The sequence below is a fragment of the Oryx dammah genome, unplaced genomic scaffold, assembly GCF_014754425.2.
Source record: "Oryx dammah isolate SB20612 unplaced genomic scaffold, SCBI_Odam_1.1 HiC_scaffold_15, whole genome shotgun sequence".
NCBI lineage: Eukaryota > Metazoa > Chordata > Mammalia > Artiodactyla > Bovidae > Oryx > Oryx dammah.
The window spans coordinates 16,089,424-16,107,820 of NW_024070199.1; the positions used below are offsets into that span (position 1 = coordinate 16,089,424).

The 18,397-nt window shown below is 49.7% G+C and overlaps 1 protein-coding gene across 1 annotated transcript in view; it reads left to right on the top strand.

Moving 5' to 3' along the window:
• The window catches only part of LOC120874857 (teneurin-4-like), a 242,128-nt gene that overhangs the window by 93,060 nt on the left and 130,671 nt on the right, over positions 1 to 18,397 (top strand). Inside the window, exon 2 of the mRNA XM_040256546.1 lies at positions 1,275 to 1,376. Coding sequence (XP_040112480.1) covers positions 1,367 to 1,376 — 10 coding nt within the window. The 5' untranslated portion in view covers positions 1,275 to 1,366. The remainder of the gene's footprint in view (positions 1 to 1,274; positions 1,377 to 18,397) is intronic.

The following is an 18,397-nucleotide window of genomic DNA, read 5'->3' on the forward strand; positions in this document are numbered from 1 at the left end:
CCACACTTGGGCAAAGCCTCGTGAATGTTCCCACCTAATCCAGTTACTCTGTTTAAAATAATGAGAATTTACAATAAAGAAACAGGAAATGCTGATGAAGCTAGCAAAATTTCACACTTAGGGGAGTTTTGTCTTAATGAAGATTACCAGTAATTCCTCACCTTCTAATAGGCAATAACGTCTTCTTAGCTAGGCTCCTAGGTATATTTGGCAAATATGTATTCAGGGAATTTCTCAAACAATGACTTTGTACTTCAGATGCCTGAATGTATCCTTCATGCGTTGTCCTTTAGCTTAGTGCGTCTTTCATATAAAAAGGCACTTTGTAGTGCTTCAGTGGGTGAGTACAGTAGTCGGTGCAGGGAAAGTACAGAGGTCTCGAGTGTACTTGAAGTCCTCGAGTCTGTGAGGAGCTGTGTTCAAATCCCAGCTCCTCCTCTTGCAGTGATCTCCCGCAAATGGCTTAAAACCTTTGACTCTCTTGTCACTCTTCCTTGGAGTGAGATGGAATTTTCTTTTATTCATTTTACAGAGCTTTATTGTGGACAGATAGCTCTTTGGGCACTGGATGTGTGGAGATGAATCAACATCGTCATAGAATTCTGGGGGCATAAAGAATCTTACATGTAGCCTAGCTCAGGGTTTTTCTCTTTCAGACAAAGGCTCAAGGAGGGGAAGTGATTTGCTAGAGGTTGCAGAATGATAAGCAAGTGGACCAAAGCCAGACTCTTGGGTGTAAGGAGCTTTGCCCATGTGACTCCCAGATGATATATCGCATGGAGGATGGGGCCATTCTATCGGGCTGGACACTAAGTGGTATATTTATTTGCCCAGTGATAGAACTGCTGCAGAGGCCGGTGCCTTGGCCACGTGCTCTGCCCGCTTCTTGCTCCCTGCTTCCATCACAGCACAGTCAGTCCTTCACAGAACACTCGGTGTCTACTCTACACCAAGCTGCCTTTGCCAGGCTCATAAAGAGGGCTGTTCTATAGCTCTGACCCTCCAGGGGTTTGGTAAGCCTGAGGAAGCATGTGTCAACAGTGGCTGTCACACAAGGCCAGATGAGATGGGAGAAGAAAGAAAGGTTGCAGACAGGGTGTTGTGCAGGATTCCCAGGGTATTTGAGACCCCACTTGCTTTTCTTCATGCCTGGGGAACCAGGAACCAGTCCCCTCTCCCTACTGGTGCACACTGGCTGGTGAGAGATCTGCTAAACAGAGTCAAGGACACCTTGCCACCGCACTCACTTGAATCTCTGTTCTCTGCCTCAATAGGAAGGATCTCATCCTATCCTCCAGGATCTGATGGCCCTGGAGACAGGGCTTCAGGGCCCACGGACACTGCTGACTCTTCAGAACGTGCTGACATGGAGCCAGGTCAGTCCCTTATCCACTCTGATTTTCTGTGTCATCAACTGCAAACCTGTGGTCTTGATGAGAAATGGCATCTTAGAATCTGAAAACAGGTTGAAGGCTTTTGCCAACTAAGCTACCTAGGGAGTGCAGAGGTCAGGCCAGGGTGGAGATGACCTTCTCGGAGAGCAGATGTAGTGGCAAGATTGGTGGCTGCTGGAAGCCAAGCTAGTGCCAGCTTGGTGGGCGGACAGGGCAGGCAAGGGCCAGGCATCCAGCCGAGTGTGAGCGGGGAGCTGGCACCCAGGAAGCACGGTGCATATCCAGGTCCACAGAGAATGCAACAGCCTTGACAGTCCTCCTGGGGCCCAAGGCACCAGGGGCAGGATCCAGAGTTTGGTGGTTACATTTCAAGCTGAGTTGGAGTGGAATTGAAGGTGTAGTTCGGAATGAGGTAGGAGAAAGTGTGTGGGCAGCTGCCCAGAGGACAGGTGGCCCACAGGCCAGGTCCAACCAGCCAGAATGGCTTTCCAGGGGCTTTTCTGATATGGCTGTGCAATGGCAAAACCAGACCACACCGGGGGAGGAGTAAGGAGTAGCAGGATCTTTCAGGCTAGAGAAAGAACATTGCAGAGAGAAAGGGGGAATCATGAATGGAGCCTGGGTCATCACGAAGGCTACAGAATCAGGGAAATGTCAGGACCCAAGGGATGAGCCTGAGGTGGTTGGATGGTATCATCGACTCAAGGGATGTGAGTCTGAGCAAACTCCAGGAGGTGGTGAAGGATAGGGAAGCGTGGCGTGCTGCAGTCCACGGGGTCGCAGAGAGTGAGACACAACTGAGCGACTGAATAACAACAGACTGAACCAAGACTTCTTCCTACCTTGTGGACGGCCATGCTGGGTAGAAGCCTGAGTCTCTCTAGGCTCAGTTGTGCTGCAGTAATAAATGAACTCCGGAATCTCAGGGGGTTAACACAGTGAAGGATTATTTCTTGCTCATGCTGCCTATCCAACCGAAGGGTGGAGGGCTCTGCCCTACCCAGTGACTCAGGGGTCAGGCTCGTGACAGTTTTTCCATGTTTTAGGTGTAGCCCCTGGAACAAGGGGCCACCTTGGTCTCCGCATCAGGGGAAGAGGTGGCGGGAGGTTAAGCACTGGCTCTTAAATGCTTCGGCTCAAAAGTGGCACATCCTGTGGGCCAGAACTAATCATGTGGTCTTACCCAGTTTCTAGGGCTCTGGGAAATATAGATATTTGATGGGCGGTAACTACCTCTATCATAGTAGATATTATGAGTTCCATTTTATAGGTAAGAAAACTGAGACTCAGACATTTTTTTGTTGTTGTTACATTTCTTTAGTTTTTTAATCTGGTGTATGTGCATTCTAAGGCACCTCAGTTGTGTTCATCTCTTTGTGAGGCTATAGACTTGTAGCCCAGCAGCCTACTCTGTCCATGGGGATTCTCTAAGCAAGAATACTGGAGTGGGTTGCCATTTCCTTCTCCAGGGGATCTTCCTGACTCAGGGATCGAGCCCGTATCCCTATGTCTCCTGTATTGATAGATCGGTTCTTTATCACTAGTGCCACCTAAAGTGAAGTCACTCGGTCGTGTCTGACTCTTCTTGACCCCATGGACTATAGCCTACCAGGCTACTCCAACCATGGGATTTTCCAGGCAAGAATACTGGAGTGGGTTGCCATTTCCTTCTCCACCTAGAAAGCCCTTTAATCTGGTGTTCCAACCAAATAACTCATGTTCAGAACTAGTTGCATTGACACATTCTAAAGAGATTATTAGTATTTTTTTAATTTATTTATTTTAATTGGAGGCTAATTACTTAACCCGGAGACATTAATTATCTTATCTAAGGTCTCCCAGCTAAAAAGCACCAGAGCCTAGATCATACATAACCTCAGAGTCAATCATTTATTCACCAATTCAGCAAAAACATATTGTATATTGATGTAGACCCAGCACCACTCTAGGCTCTGGGACTATAACAGGGAACAAAAACAGATATAGCCTCTGCTCTCAGCCTGGTGAATGTCTGTAACTCCAAGCTGGGATAAATGTTTGCCAGTGGAGACACAGTGGTTTTCTGTACGTGCTAAGTCGAATCAGTTGTGTCCAACTCTTGTGACCCTGTGGACTGTAGCCCGCCAGGCTTCTCTGTCTGTGGGATTTCCCAGGCAAGAATACTGGAATGGTTAGCCATTCTCTTCTCCAGGGGATCTTCCTGACCCAGGGATGGAACCCATGTCTCTTATATCTCCTGCACTGGCCAGCAGATTCTTTACCACTGGTACCTGGGAGGCCATAGTTCTCTGAGGATATCTATTAAGATTTTTGCTTTTTATAGAGAGAGACAGGTAAAATGGGGTGATATTTATTGAGGCATTATGCCAAGTACTTGATTGATGCATCTCATCAAACAGCTGCAACCCCAAGAGGTAGTTCTTATAATTCCATCTTGAGAGCCCCTTGTACAGCAAGGAGATCTAACCAGTCCATCCTCAAGGAAATCAGTCCTGAATATTCATTGGAAGGACTGATGCTAAAGCTGAAACTCCAATACTTTGGCCACCTGATGCGAAGAACTGAATCATTTGAAAAGACCCTGATGCTGGAAAAGATTGAAAGCGGGAGGAGAAGGGGATGACAGAGGATGAGATGGCTGGATGGCATCACCAACTCGATGGACATGAGTCTGGGTGAACTCCGGGAGTTGGTGATGGACAGGGAGGCCTGGCGTGCTGCAGTCCATGGGGCCGCAAAGAGTCGGACACGACTGAGCGACTTAACTGAACTGAAGGAGAGAAAACTGAGGTTCATTTGGCAAGGGAAGATAACTGGGCTGCAGGTGAGTTCTTCTGCCCCATCCAGGCTCACTTGTAAGGAGGACATGAATGTTAAAGTTAACAATTGCATCTCATCGCTCACTGCATCTAAACCCAAGAAAGGTGGTCTCCTCTTCCTCCCATAAATCCCCCCAGGGGCCTCTCTCTCACTGGTTCCCCAGACACCCTGCAGTGTTACATGTGAATGCAGCTCTCGGCTCTGACAGCGGGGCCCCCTGGAGCCTAGAGACGGGGTCTCTCATTCCCATGTTGATGCTGCCCGGAGACCTGGGCCCAGAGCAAGGCTTGCTGAACCCACATGCATTGAGAAGAAATTGCAGGAACCTCAGTAGCAGGATCTGAGCCCGGCCGGATGGGGTTGAGTCTCAGCCTTGGCACTGGGGGGGTTCTTCTGTCTAGAATGTTCCTCCTGTTCTGTCCTGCCTCATTCCCCCCCATCCCTCCACTCACACTTGGTGCTGCATTCGCCCTGACTCCATCACCTTTCTCCCCTCCTCAGCACCTGTGGCCAGCTCCTCTATCGCCTCCCTGGTCTGAGCCACCCTCTCGGACCTGGATTCCTGCAGTGGCCTCCTTGGGAGACTCTGCTGCCACCATTCCCTCCCAGGGGAGGGAACAGATCTGATCTGATGGGTTCAGTCAGATCAGATCCCTCTGCTCACAGGTCACTTGCGGCTCCCCAGCTCATGCAGAGGAAAAGTCACAGACCTCACCCTGACCCCCCAGGACTCACCTGAGCCAGCCCCTGTCCCCTCCTACCTCACCTCTGTCTATCCCTCGCTCACACCAGTGGCCCCTCCGCTTTTCCTTGAACCATAAACACATTTCCATCTCAAAGCATAAGGCATCGAATCCCTTTTCCAGCCTTTGGGAGAACTCTTCAGGCAGAGGGAAAAAACCTCCAGGTCACCATCCAAGCGAGCAGAGCATAGATGGGGCTGAATTAGCAAAGCAGTGTGTTTGCTGTTCAAGATGCAGCTGAGGTCCCGTGGTGTGAGCAAGGTGGATGTAGAGGAGGTGAAAAGGGAAGGCAGTCCTCACCCTCCAGGTCTTCCTGTGCCCGTCTTGCCTTTGAACATTCCTAGGTAGCATTTATCTCCACCTGGCACATTGTATATTACTCTGTTTTCTGTTCTTCCCCCATTGGAATGTAAGCTCCGTGAAGGCAGGGGGTTACTCTGTTGCTTCGGCGGGGTTCTGATGTCTAGAACACTGCCTGGAATGTAGCAGGCACTCAGGAAACGCGCACTGGATGACTAAATGGGTAAGCAAACAACTGAACGAAAGATTCCGCAGCACGACTCGTTACGCTCTTCTGTTCTCGGCACTTGCCTTTATATGTGCTGTCGCCTCTTCCAGGAAGGTCCCCACTGCCTTCCTCCCCACCCTTGCCCCCTCATTCTCACTCACTCTGCCAGCCCAGCGGGGCCACTCCCCTGCAGCACATCACCCAGGCACTGTTCCTGCATCCCCCTGAGCCCGGGGTTTCCAGGGCAAGACCAGATCCTCATCTGGGGCCCCCGGAGCCTGGCGCACAGGTAGTGTCCAGTAACAGTTCATTGGGCTGAGCTGAGTTGACCAGAAATGCCGTCCCAGGGGCCTGTCCACCTCCCCCTTCCCTCATCCGCAGTCAGGAGGCAGGAGCCCTTGTTGCCAACTGAGTCTCCCCCTGCTTAATGCCTGCCTCAGAGATCAGGAAGACGAGGCAAATGGGAGACTAATGAAATTCAGAGAGAAAACTAAATTGGGAGGTGTTGCAAACACGGTGGAGGAGGGAGATGTGATTTAAAAGGCTTGCTCTTGCTCCAGGGTGGGAGGGGGTGTGGGGTGTGTGTGTGCGGAGAGCACTGGGCTAGAGGGAGCCTCACACAGGCCCACTTCTGACCCCTCCAGCTGGGGTGGCCTGCCCATCCCTTTAGTTCAGGGGCCTCACTGTTCTGGCTTTAAATTAGGGGCCTTTTCTTTGCTTGACTCATTCATTCATTCATTCATTCATTCATGCCTTCCCACCACCTTGCCTAAAAAGATTCGAGTGGGCTAGCAAAACTGTAGTTGATTAATTGAGATGAAGAACATTTAATGCAAAATTAAGATAGAATGTGGCAACCCACTCCAGTGTTCTTGCCTGGAGAATCCCAGGGACGGGGGAGCCTGGTGGGCTGCCGTCTATGGGGTCGCACAGAGTCGAACACGCCTGAAGCGACTCAGCAGCAGCAGCAAGACAGAATGTGGGGGAGGAAAAAGGGAAATGGAGACGAGAAGGTGATCCGGGCCAGTCAGAAGAGGAGGTTCTTGGGAAGGGGCGTTGGGCACCGCTGTCCTGAGGATGGCACAGACTCTCGTGACAGGTGCGTGGGCTGCAGCCGTGACCAATCTTTAGGGAGCGCCTGTGGTCCAGGAGAAGTGAGGACGACCGCTGTCTCAGTTCCTGCTAACCTGTTCTTCGTGTCTTCAGTTATAGGCATCGGCTGACTGCTGTGTGCCAGGGACCACCCCACTCCCCGCACAGCACACTCTTTTCTCTCTGTCTCCCTGAGTGTTCACAGTAGTGATCTTTTCTCACAGGGTAGTCTTTTTTTAATTAATTATTTTAACTGGAGGATAACTACTTTACAATGCTGTGATGGCTTTTGCCATACATCAGTATGACTCGCCCATAGGTATACATGTGTCCCCTCCATCCTGAACCCCCTCCACCTCCTTCCCCTTCTCATCCATCCAGCTTCTCACAGAGTACCAGCTTCAGGTGCCCTGAGTCATACATCAAACTTGCCCTGGTTACCTGTTTTACATATAGTAATGTGTATGTTTCAATGAGTGACTGTGAGTGATAGTTGCTCAGTCATGCCTGACTCTTTCCATGGACTGTAGCCTGCCAGGCTCCTCTGTTCATGGAATTCTCCAGGCAAGATTACTGGGGTAAGTTGCCATTTCCTTCTCTAGGTTTCAATGTTCTTCTCTCAAATCATCCCACCCTCACCTTCTCCCACCGAGTCCAAAAGACTCTTCTTTACCTCTGTGTCTCCTTTGCTGCCCTGCATGTAGAATTGTTGGTGCATCTTTCTAGATTCCATGTATATGTGTTAGTATGTGGTATTTGTCTTTCTCTTTTTGTCTTACTTCAGTCTGTACAACAGGCCCTAGGTTCATCCACCGAGTTAGACCTGACTCGAATGTGTTCCTTTTTATAGCTGAGTAATATTGCATTCTGTATATATATCACAACTGCCTTATCCATTCATCTACCAATGGACATCTAGGTTGCTGCCATGTCTTAGCTATTGTAAATAGTGCTGCAATGAGCACTGGGGTACATGTGTCTTTTTCAATTCTGGTTTCCTCAGGGTATATGCCCAGCAGTGGAATTACCTTCTCAAGCTCATTTTAAGGATGAGGTGATGGAGGCTCAGAAATAAGAGTCATCTCTTCCGCAAATGGTACTAGGACAACTGGAGATCCACATACAAAACCTTGAGGTTAGACCCCTTCCTCACACCGTATACAAATATTAGCTCAACATGAATCATCCATCCAGCATCCTGGTGGGTACCAGTAGGTGAACACTGCAGTAGAAGAGGGTTGAAAGGTCGAGGCCTCCTGGTGGAAGGCTTGGGATGCCATACAGGGAAGCCGAGATGTCCTGTTATTCTTGTTTAAGAAATGATAAGCCACTGGAAGCTCTTGCACAAGCATTGAATTGATGATAGAACGCTTACATGTGCAGAAGACTGTGGTCACCAATAGGCAGACAGAGGTCTTCTGCTACTCATTCACAGTCAGTCACAAAGAGAATAAGGTCAGTGATCTAGAGGAGAAGGGGAGATGAGAAAGAGGAAGGAAAGTAACAGCTAAGTGAGCACTCTCGGTGTGCCAGGCACTCACCATATCATCTAATCATCACAGCACTTCAGTTCAGTTCAGTCACTCAGTCGTGTCCGACTCTTTGTGACCCTATGAATCGCAGCACGCCAGGCCTCCCTGTCCATCACCATCTCCCGGAGTTCACTCAGACTCACGTCCATCGAGTCGGTGATGCCATCCAGCCATCTCATCCTCTGTCGTCCCCTTCTCCTCCTGCCCCCAAACCTTCCCAGCATCAGAGTCTTTTCCAATGAGTCAACTCTTCACATGAAGGGGAAATGAGAAAGAGGAAGGAAAGTAACAGCTAAGAGAGCACTCTCGGTGTGCCAGGCACTCACCATATCATCTAATCATCAAGGCACTTAGGGAGGACTTTCCCCACTTGGCAGATTTGTAAACTGAGGCATCCATCCCCACCCCCACCCCAGGATTGTTGTTGTTTAGTCACTGAGACATGTCTGACTCTTTTGCAACCCCATGGACTCTAGCCCGTCAGGTACCTCTGTCCACAGGATTTTCCAGGCAAGAATACTGGAGTGGGGTGCCATTTCCTTTTCTTTCCGAACCCAGGGATTGAACCCAGGTCTCCTGCCTTGGCAGGTGGGTTCTTTACCACTGAGCCACCAGGGAAGCCTGCCTGCCCCAGGATGCCTTACTAGTAGATGCAGAATTGGGATTCAGATGCAAATCAGTCTGCTTCTAAAGCCCACGATTACTTTCCCCACCACCCCACCTGGGCTTGGTATTGTTCATTTGGACTAGCGTGTTTACGGCTACAGCCTGCCCTTTTTAAACTGCATGTCTATCTTTCAGGCACACTTTTTAGCTTTGGGAATATTGAACAAGAGCCTCGGGTGCGGTTCTTTGTTCCACCCTTTTGGAGTCTGCCATGGCAGCTCCCCCGCGGGTAGCAGACAGTCGGCGGTCCTCACTTTTGTATCTGTTACTTTTCATAGACAACATGGTCACAGATGAGATGTTAACTATTAACTAGAGTTACTGGTGACTCAAAGACAGCTGAGTGGTCAAGCCTTGTCAGAACCATCTATCCTGGTTAGCACTGGGAACCTGGGGGTTCAGAGAATGGGGGACAGAGCAGTTACTTTGCTTAGGGTCAGCTTGGAGAAATAATCCTAACTGGAACACGCTAATTCTCATAGGCGTGTGTGCTAAGTTGCTTCAGTTGTGTCTGACTCTTTGCAGCCCCATAGACTATAGCCCGCCAGGCTCCTCTGTCCACGGGAGTCTCCAGGCAAGAATACTGAACTGGGTCGCCATGCCCTCCTCCAGGGGCTCTTCCAGCCCAGGGATCGAGCCCGCATCTCTTTCATCTCCTGCGTTGGCAGGCAGATTCTTTACCACTAGCGCCACCTGGGAAGCCCGGGTTCTTGTGTAAATACTGGATAAAGCAAACGTGACTTATGAGGCTAAGCACGTGTTGTCACGTTTGGTGCCAATTATGGCAGTGAGGCGAAGATAAATGAACACGGATTGAACCTTCTGTGGGTTAGTATCTGTGCTGGGCACACAGCAGGTCCTATTCTCATTATGCAGACCTATGTGTTTGGGGCTCTGTGAGCTAGGGACAGTCCCATTTTCCAGCATCAAACTGAGACATGGGGAAGATGCTTGCGGAGGGACACCTATGTCCTAGTTCTGGGTGGAGCTGGGCTTTGAAGCCAGGTCCATGTGCCTCTCCTTGGGGGTCCCCACACCATCCTCCAGCTGGGGAGAAGCTGCCGGGTCTGGTCCTGGTGAGGCGCCCTGCTTCCATTTGTGAGGTACAGCAGTCCAAACAGGGCTGCCGTGGCCGCCATACCCTCATGCTGGTTTCGGGCTCTTTCTGCCCAGACCATCTGCCTGTCCTCCAAGACTCCTTTTCCCTCCCTGAGCTGGCACCTTCATCTTCACTCCAGGCACAGGGATGCCCACCATCCTGCCATGCTACCATCCTTTCTATACCTGCTGCTGCTGCTAAGTCACTTCAGTCGTGTCCAACTCTGTGCAACCCCACAGGCGGCAGCCCACCAGGCTCCTCTGTCCCTGGGATTCTCCAGGCAAGAACACTGGAGTGGGTTGCCATTTTCTTCTCCAATGCGTGAAAGTGAAGTCGCTCAGTCGTGTCCAACCCTCAACGACCCCATGGACTGCAGCCTTCCAGGCTCCTCCATCCATGGGACTTTCCAGGCAAGAGTACTGGAGTGGGGTGCCATTGCCTTCTCCGTTTCTATACCTAGTGTCTGCTTAATCAGTGTCTGGACTCGGTAAACACACAGATGGTCTAAGGAGGAGAAGGAAGGATCTGGTGACCTAACATGAAATCTAAAAGGTGCCCCAGATGGAGCTCGCAACCCAGAAGTTCCCTGTTCATTCAGAAGAGGAATCCTGATGAGGGAACCATTTCTGGATAGCCTCTGCCAGTATTTTGGAAAGTGTAGAAACCAGAGGTGGAGTTCTCTCCTGCCCCCAGGCCTCGCCGGAGCCATGGTTCAGAAAGTTACATGGCCACTGCTGCGGATGCTCCTGCCCTCTGCACCTCCCCTAATGGAGCCCTCATCAGCCTGTCCCCCATGCCTGGGGCAGTGCTACAGAGCAATCCTGGGTGCACAGAAGCATCACAGAATGACTCATAAGCTGAATCCCTGGTTCATTTCCAAATGGGAAGGTCAGTGCCATTTCCCTCAGCAGGTTCAAAGACCAGATCCTCATAAAGGTAGGGATTGCTGCTCATGGCGTCTTTAGCTGCACGTCTCAGGAGCCAGTTTAGCCAAAGCAGCCAAGGTCATGGCCTGCAAGGCCTCTTCTGAAGCTGTGAACCTCTCTCACTATGCTGCCTTGACTTACCTGCTGTGAAATGGATGCGCTTGGACATCTTCCACCCGCTGCTGCTTTGTGAAAGCTCCCTAGGTGGGAGAGAGCAGCCCGTCAACATCTCTCAGCGCAGAATCCTTTGCCTCTTTGGATTCTAACCCTGATGGAGAAGCTGAGTGTGCAGCAAACGCTCCAGGGGTGAGAACAGACATTTGTTGAATACCTATTATATGTCAACCACTGCGCTAGGCATTTCACAGTCCATTTAACCCTCACAACTTCCAGTGAGGTAAGCACTGTTATTTCTGATTCGCAGATGGGGCCATGGAGCCTCAGAGAGGGTCAATGGCTTGAAGTCACACAGCTGGGAAGTGGGGGAGGCTGGAAATGAATCAAGGTCATCTGCTGCCAAGCCCGACTCCTTCCCACTGGGTTGAAATTAATAAGAATGACGGCAGCAAGAGCCACCATCGGCGGCATGCTCACTACACGCCTGACTTGTATTAGCTCACCAAATCACAGCAACAACCCAGTGAGAGCAGGTACTATTACGGTTCAGATTTTACCCACAAGGAAACCAAGTCACAGAGCAGTGCTTTCAGAGTGAAGCATTGTCCAGAAGTGGGTGTTCGGAACGTAAGCCCCAGCAGTCTGTTACAGTTGGCTGCTCTGTCATAAATACCTCTTGTCTAAAGTAAGCACAAACCTTGTTCATAGGATGTACTTATTAATATTAATATTTGGTCACTGGTAATTAACTCCACGATGCTCTTACCACCCACTAGAGTTGGAATTCTTGTTGCTCTTAACAGCCAGAGCTAGCCATTTAGTTGCCCCCTTGCCCTGGGAGACTTCCAATAGGTCAAAGGATCCTAGAGGTGGAATTCCGAATGTGAGGAGTCAAACGAAATAGAAGGGTATATAGTGGAAGAGAGCCGGCTCTGCATTCATACTGATAAGAGTTCAAGCCTGGTTTACCTGCTCTGGATTACTAAGTTACTAACCTCCGCTTCAGTTTCCTAATACATGAAATGGCCATAATAAGAGGCCATATCTCAGTGGACTATTGTAAGGGCTCACAGTCTCCTAAGATGCTTATAATCAGAGGTGACTCAAAACTCAGGTGCCCAGTAACTGAACTGTTGTATTGTAGAATGTTCGTTGACAGAGTTGGACTTAAGAGGTGATCTAGTTCCCCGCTTTAATTTGCTGATGAGGCCAGTGAGGCCCAGAGACAGGCAGTGTTTTGGTTTTCTGATTCCAACGCCACAGTTCTTTCTGACGTTGCAGGTGCACTGGAGTGGGTTGCCATTTCCGACTCTAGGGGCTCTTCCCAACCCAGGGATTGAACCCACATCTCCTGTGTCTCTTGCATTGGCAAGCAGATTATTTACCACTGAGCTGCCTGGGAAGCCCCTCTGACGCCACGCATAGGCTATTCATAGAGCAGCCTCAGGAAGCCAGATGTCAGCCTCACTTCTATAAGTTCTAGTTATCTTTCAACCTGTTTTTTTTTTTTTTGAGAGCCTATTCTTTGTTTATGCTTTGACTACTCTTATCTATCTCTTTAAATATTGTATACATTTCTTTTCTTTTCTGAATCTGATAATTTCAGCACCCATAGGTCTGATTCTTTTGTTCCTTATTTTTGCTGTCTCTTGCTCATGGTGGCTCGTTGCCTTATGTGTTCTGTGAATTTTCAAATCATGTGTTCATAATTGTTTTGTGGGGATCCTTTGAGGCCTGAGCTGAACTTTCATTGGTCCAGAAAGAATTTACATTTGCTTAAGCTAGATGCCTGGAGGAATCACCAACTTGAGGTTACTTTAAATTCAATACTCAACTCAGACTTAGGGTTCTTTTCTGGGCATAAAGTAATATGTAGTCAAGCACCAGATCCATGTGAGGACCACTTTTTTCACTGAAAAAAGCACATGTGTGCTTAATTGTGTCAGACTTTTTGGGACCCTATGGACTGTAGCCTGCCAAGTTCCTCCATCCATGGGATTTTCCAGGCAAGAATACTGGAGGGGGTTGCCATTTCCCTCTCCAGGGGATCTTTCCAACCCAGGGATTGAACACGCATCTCTTGCGTTTATTGTATTGGCAGGTGGCTTCTTTACCACTGTACCACCTGGGAAGCCTCATGAGAAACATTAATTTTTTTTCCTTTCTCTTCACTCATCCCCACAACGAAGTTTCCCTTGCTGTCTTCTTTGGTGGGGTAGATTTTATCTTTTTTTCTGACTCACCTGTTCATTATGGCACACATGTCTCCTTTGGAAATCCTAACCCTAAGTGAGGTGTCAGTCTGACTTCTGCCTTCTCAAGGACTTTGACTTTGCCTCTTTCCTTGACTCTTTAAAACTAAAATCCCCAGACCACCAAGGGCAGGCAGAGACTGTCTCCCAGGACTGTCCCCCACTCCCCACTTGGGAACCTCTAGAGATTCATGCCATCTTGTGGTCATCTTGACGTCTGAAAGTTTGCCTTCTCTTTCTTGACAGGTCAGCTCTCTATATTTTTAAAAAATTGTTTGTATGTTTATTTAATCTAGTATTTTTCTATGTCTTATATTAGGAGAACTTCTTAGGGTGAATAAGCAGACATACTATGGAAATAGAAGTTGAAAGTGGTCACCTCTATCTTTCTTTTGGTGTGAACATGGGGCTTCATTGGCTAAGATTTTCCTGATTATTACGGGTTGGCAGTTTACTGTATTTTTGGTCCAGAGTCCATGGAGGGTGCCAGGAACACTGAGGGGCGGTTTCCATGCCACAGACCAAGCCCCTCTCAGTGCCATTGCCGTCAGGCCTCTGAGATCTCACGCTGTGTGCGTCTCAGCCCCACGGGCGCCTTCACCAGGAACGTGACCTGTCGGCGTTGTCAAAGGAGAACTCTGGTTCTGTGATAAGTGCCCGGGAGGTGCCACATTCTGAAGGTGGGCCTACGTGTCACTGCTGTGATCCAATGGTTCTCAGTGCGGTCCATGGAAAAGCTTTAGCCAAGCATAGCAGAGGCAGCATGGGCAGCCTTAATGTCATTTGCCCATCGATTCATTCAATCCCCAAACATTTACTGAACACCTACTCTGTGCTGTGCCCATGTTAGACCTTGGGATGCAGAGACAGAGAGGGACAAGGACGTTTACATGGACAGTGACTGCTGTCTGACCATGGCTTTGGCAGAATGAAACTGGAGGTGGAAGGGGACTAACCCAGCTTCCGATAGGGTTGTCTAGGCAGGCTCCTCATAGGAAGTGACAAGTGAGTCTATAAAGTATGAGCTGCTACTGCTGCTGCTAAGTCACTTCAGTCGTGTCCAACTCTGTGCGACCCCAGAGATGGCAGCCCACAAGGCTCCCCCGTCCCTGGGATTCTCCAGGCAAGAACGCTGGAGTGGGTTGCCATTTCCTTCTCCAGTGCATGAAAGTGAAAAGTGAAAGTGAAGTTGCTCAGTTGTGTCTGACTCCTAGCGACCCCATGGACTGCAGCCTACCAGGCTCCTCCATCCATGGGATTTGCCAGGCAAGAGTACTGGAGTGGGGTGCCATTGCCTTTTCCAATAAAGTATGAGAACCGATAGCAGATCTAAAAATGAAAAGATCATGACTCACCAGCTCCTTGAAAGAAAGTATGAACACCCCACTTGAGAACTGATGGTCCAGCTGATTTTCCTTTCTGGTCTTTGTTTAGGGGTAGATACTGCTTTCGTCCACCTTGGGGCCAACACTTTGAGAATCACTGGTGTAATTTACATATCCTCTGCAGGGACACTGTCATCCCCCAGAGGGCAAGATTGGTTCTTGGGGGTGAAAAAAATCTTAGTTATTATAGTGACTGTGGTCCTCTGAGGAGCCCAGTTCATAAGCAGAAATACACTATATGTTCAGTATTAATATTTCGCAGGAGGTAGAGTTTGCCAGGGCGGAGGGGGCACGTCTATAAAGTCTCCTTAGCAATGGGTTTGGGGGGGCCGTGCAGAGTGATGTTGGGAAGGATTGTAATGAATAAAAAACTGAGAACCACTGGTGTAACTGGATGAGCAAGAGCACTGGAGTCAGATATGCCTGTTCAAAGCTGCCTCCCTCACAACCTGTGTGTGGCTGTGACTGTGCTCAGTTGCTAAGTCGTGTCCAGTTCTTTGCAGCCCTGTGGACTGTCGATGGGATCTTCGACAGGCTCCTCTGTCCATGGGATTTTCCAGGAAAGAATACTGGAGTGGGTTGCCATTTCCTTCTCCAGGGGATCTTCCCAACCCAGGGATTGAACCCTCATCGCCTGTACTGGCAGGTGGATTCTTTACTGTTGAAACAACTGGGAAGCCCCACAAGATGTATGATCTTGGGCAAAGGTATACCTCTCTCTGTGCCTCAGCTTCCTTATCTCCTAAATGAGAAAGAATGCCTCCCACCACAAGGTTGTTCTAAGGATTCAATGAATCCTATATGTAAATTTCCTGGCACGTAACAGATGCTCAATAAATGTTATCAGGCATGAGTTCCCTGCTTCAATCCAGCCTGACACACATGTTCAAGAGAGGGCCCAGAGGTACAGAGACTTGTTGCAAATGTTATTTTAACTGCAGACCCTGAGCAACCTGTGTAGGAGAATTCCCCTCTGAGACCACGTGACTGTGCGATGTCCTGGGAGCTCTTGGAATGATCCAAGAGAGAGATCGGGTGATCCATGTGAGTTATCAAAGACAACATTTCCTGGTTCTTCTTCTGAGACACAATTAATATTCATCCTGCTTGGAGCAGTTGGTAATCAGGGAAGTTCAGACATCCAGGTAGAGTTAAACCTTTTGAGTGACTATTTTTTTAAGGGAGAGAGTTTGAGATTTTCCCAGGGGTTCCTAATTAATTGAGGATTCCTGGCCTCTGTACCACCAGTAAGGGAAGAAACTATTGATCCAGGAGGAGCAGCCAAGTGGGGTATGAGTGGAAGGGAGTAATATGTGGGAGGGAGGCAGGATTGCAGGAGGAGTCAGGAGAGGAGGCTTGGGTGGCTCTTCTTTGTTGCTCCAAGATTCCATGCTTCCCTCCATCAGCATCCTCCCCAGTGCCCCAGTGAGGGCCTGCAGAGATTAGTTTCCTGCATAAGGCCTGGCACAGAACAGGCCCTCATCACAAACATGTTGAATGAGTCATTAACTTTCTCCCCTTCCCCTAACAATTACAACTAGCATCATTATTAAGTAATGTGTTGGTTTACTACTTTATCTCACTTAACCCTCATAGCAGCTCAATTGTTATTTCCACCACCATCATCATCCCCTTTTACAGATGAGAAAACTGAGGCTGGGAGAAGTTAGAATGTTGCCTCAGATGCCAAGATTGCAGAGCCAGGGCCAGCGGCAGCTCACCCCACTTGACCTCCAACCCTAGGCTCATGTCCACTCTGCCGTTTTCTGGATCTTTCTGAGGGTGAGGTCAGAGGTTGGTGCAATTCTGAGTCCCAGTGTCCGGCACAGGAAAGGGAGAGGGCCCTGCTTCACAGCAGTGAGCTGGCTGCCATCCCCCTGGGGCCCTCTGCAGCCCCGATTCCTGTCTAGGCCTACCCAAGTCGGGTGTGACCGGAGCGCAGCGGCCTCCATATCGCTGACGCATAGACTAGGCCTGCAAGCAGGAAATGCAGCGGTGGTGCTCTGCGGAGCCAGGCAGAGGCGCCTTCTTTCTGACACCTGCTCTGTTTCCCCGGAAGTCCTGTTTTCTGCAGTGATGAACAGTGTCTGAGCGGGTTCATTATCTCTGCTCAGAACATGTCAGGGCTCAGACCAAGCAAATCCAGGCATGGTCTGGGGGACTTCTCTGCAGCTCCCCCGCCTCTTCCAGCCCCAATGGACAACCCCCCCACCCCATCATTCTCCTCCTCGCCACCAAATGAAACGCACACACGCACAAGAAAGACAGGGAGTCGGGAGACCCTGGAGATAAACTAGGACATGAAGTAATTAAATCATCTCTCGCTCTGTAAAGAATGTGGTGGTTCACCAGTATTTGCCTGTATGTTCTCTGGTTCATCTGCACAACAGTTGGGACAGGGGTAGGGGTCTGCTGTTGCTGTCTCAGCCGGGGAGGGGTGGGCATGCTCCGCCCTGGGCACTGTGGGTCCTCCAGGAGGCATCCCAGGCCTGGAGGACATTTGACATCTTCTCACCCAACCTCCTCCCCACCGAGACCGCTGGAGCAGGGACCGTTCAGCCGCTCACACAGGTGGTAAATGGCAGCACCCAGGCTTGTACCTGGACCCCACTGACTGCAAAGGCAGAGTTCTTCCCCTCTGTTGTGTGGGGGATATCTCAGAGATGGGGGAGAGGCCCTGGAGAGCCACTGGCCCAGAGTAGTGGGTAAAATAGAGCGACCTTCACAGAGAACTGCAGAAGGAATGACTAACCACTCCAGTATTCTTGCTTGGGAAATCCTATGGATGGAGCCTGGCAGGCTACAGTCCATGGGGTCGCAAAGAGTTGGACGTGACTGAGAGACTAAACAGCAACAAAGAGGATGGCATCCAGGTTTGGCAAAATACTGGCCAAGAGACTTCCTTGTGCTTATGGCTTGTCTTGGAGGCTCTGGAGTGAGTTCTGGTCCAGCCATGCCCAGCCGTGGCCTAGAGCAGGGAGATGAGCAGAAGTGGGTGGCATGGAGTTTAGTGGGTCTGGAACACTCGAGAGAGATGCTTCCTGTGCTAGTTTAGCAACCTCACCAGGTACCTGCAATTATAGAAGAGGTGTTGCCTTATTCTCCAAAACAAGTGCAATATTAGCACATAATATTAGCACACAAGTTTAACTTGCAAAATAGCAAAGGAAAGCAATGAAACCGAGGAGCTGAGCCTCCAGGGGTGGTGAGGAAAGAGCTCAGAGCAGCCTCCAAGGTAGCATCCCCAAAATAGAGGTCTGCCATGACCCTCTCTGGTTAGGGATTGTCTCTAGCTCCCCTTGGCCTCCAGAGGAAGCCTAGACTACATAGACGACCTGGTAGTATCCCTTTTCACAGAAGAGCTGATCATCAACAGCAAGGAGCTCAGGCTCTGGGTTCAGATCCTGACTCTCCTCCTTCCAAGCTGAGTCACCAGGAGTAGGTTTCTTAACTACCCCATGCCTCTATAAAGTCACATGTAAAATTGACACGACAGTGAATTGTGGTGGTGGTGATTGTTAGGATCAAGTGAGGCGTTACACATAAAGCTGTGGGCACGGTGCCTGGTCCATAGCATTTTCAACCAGTGTGAGTTGTGATATTGTTATTATTAGCAGCAGTGGTTGTAGCTGTAATTGTAGCACCTTGCAGCCCCTGGGCCTTTGCACATGCTCTTCCTTTGACATGAGGAGCCCTTGGGATGTTTTTGCACCTGTCAGAAACTTTCTCATTCTCCCAGACCTGCCTGGAAGGTAAGCTCTGTGGTAGCCCTCTCTGACTTGGGCTGCAGTCTTGCTCCTGCCTCCCTCCCATGGTAGGTCATCATAGAGCCCTGCTGGCTTTTCAGCACACTGGCTGTAGTT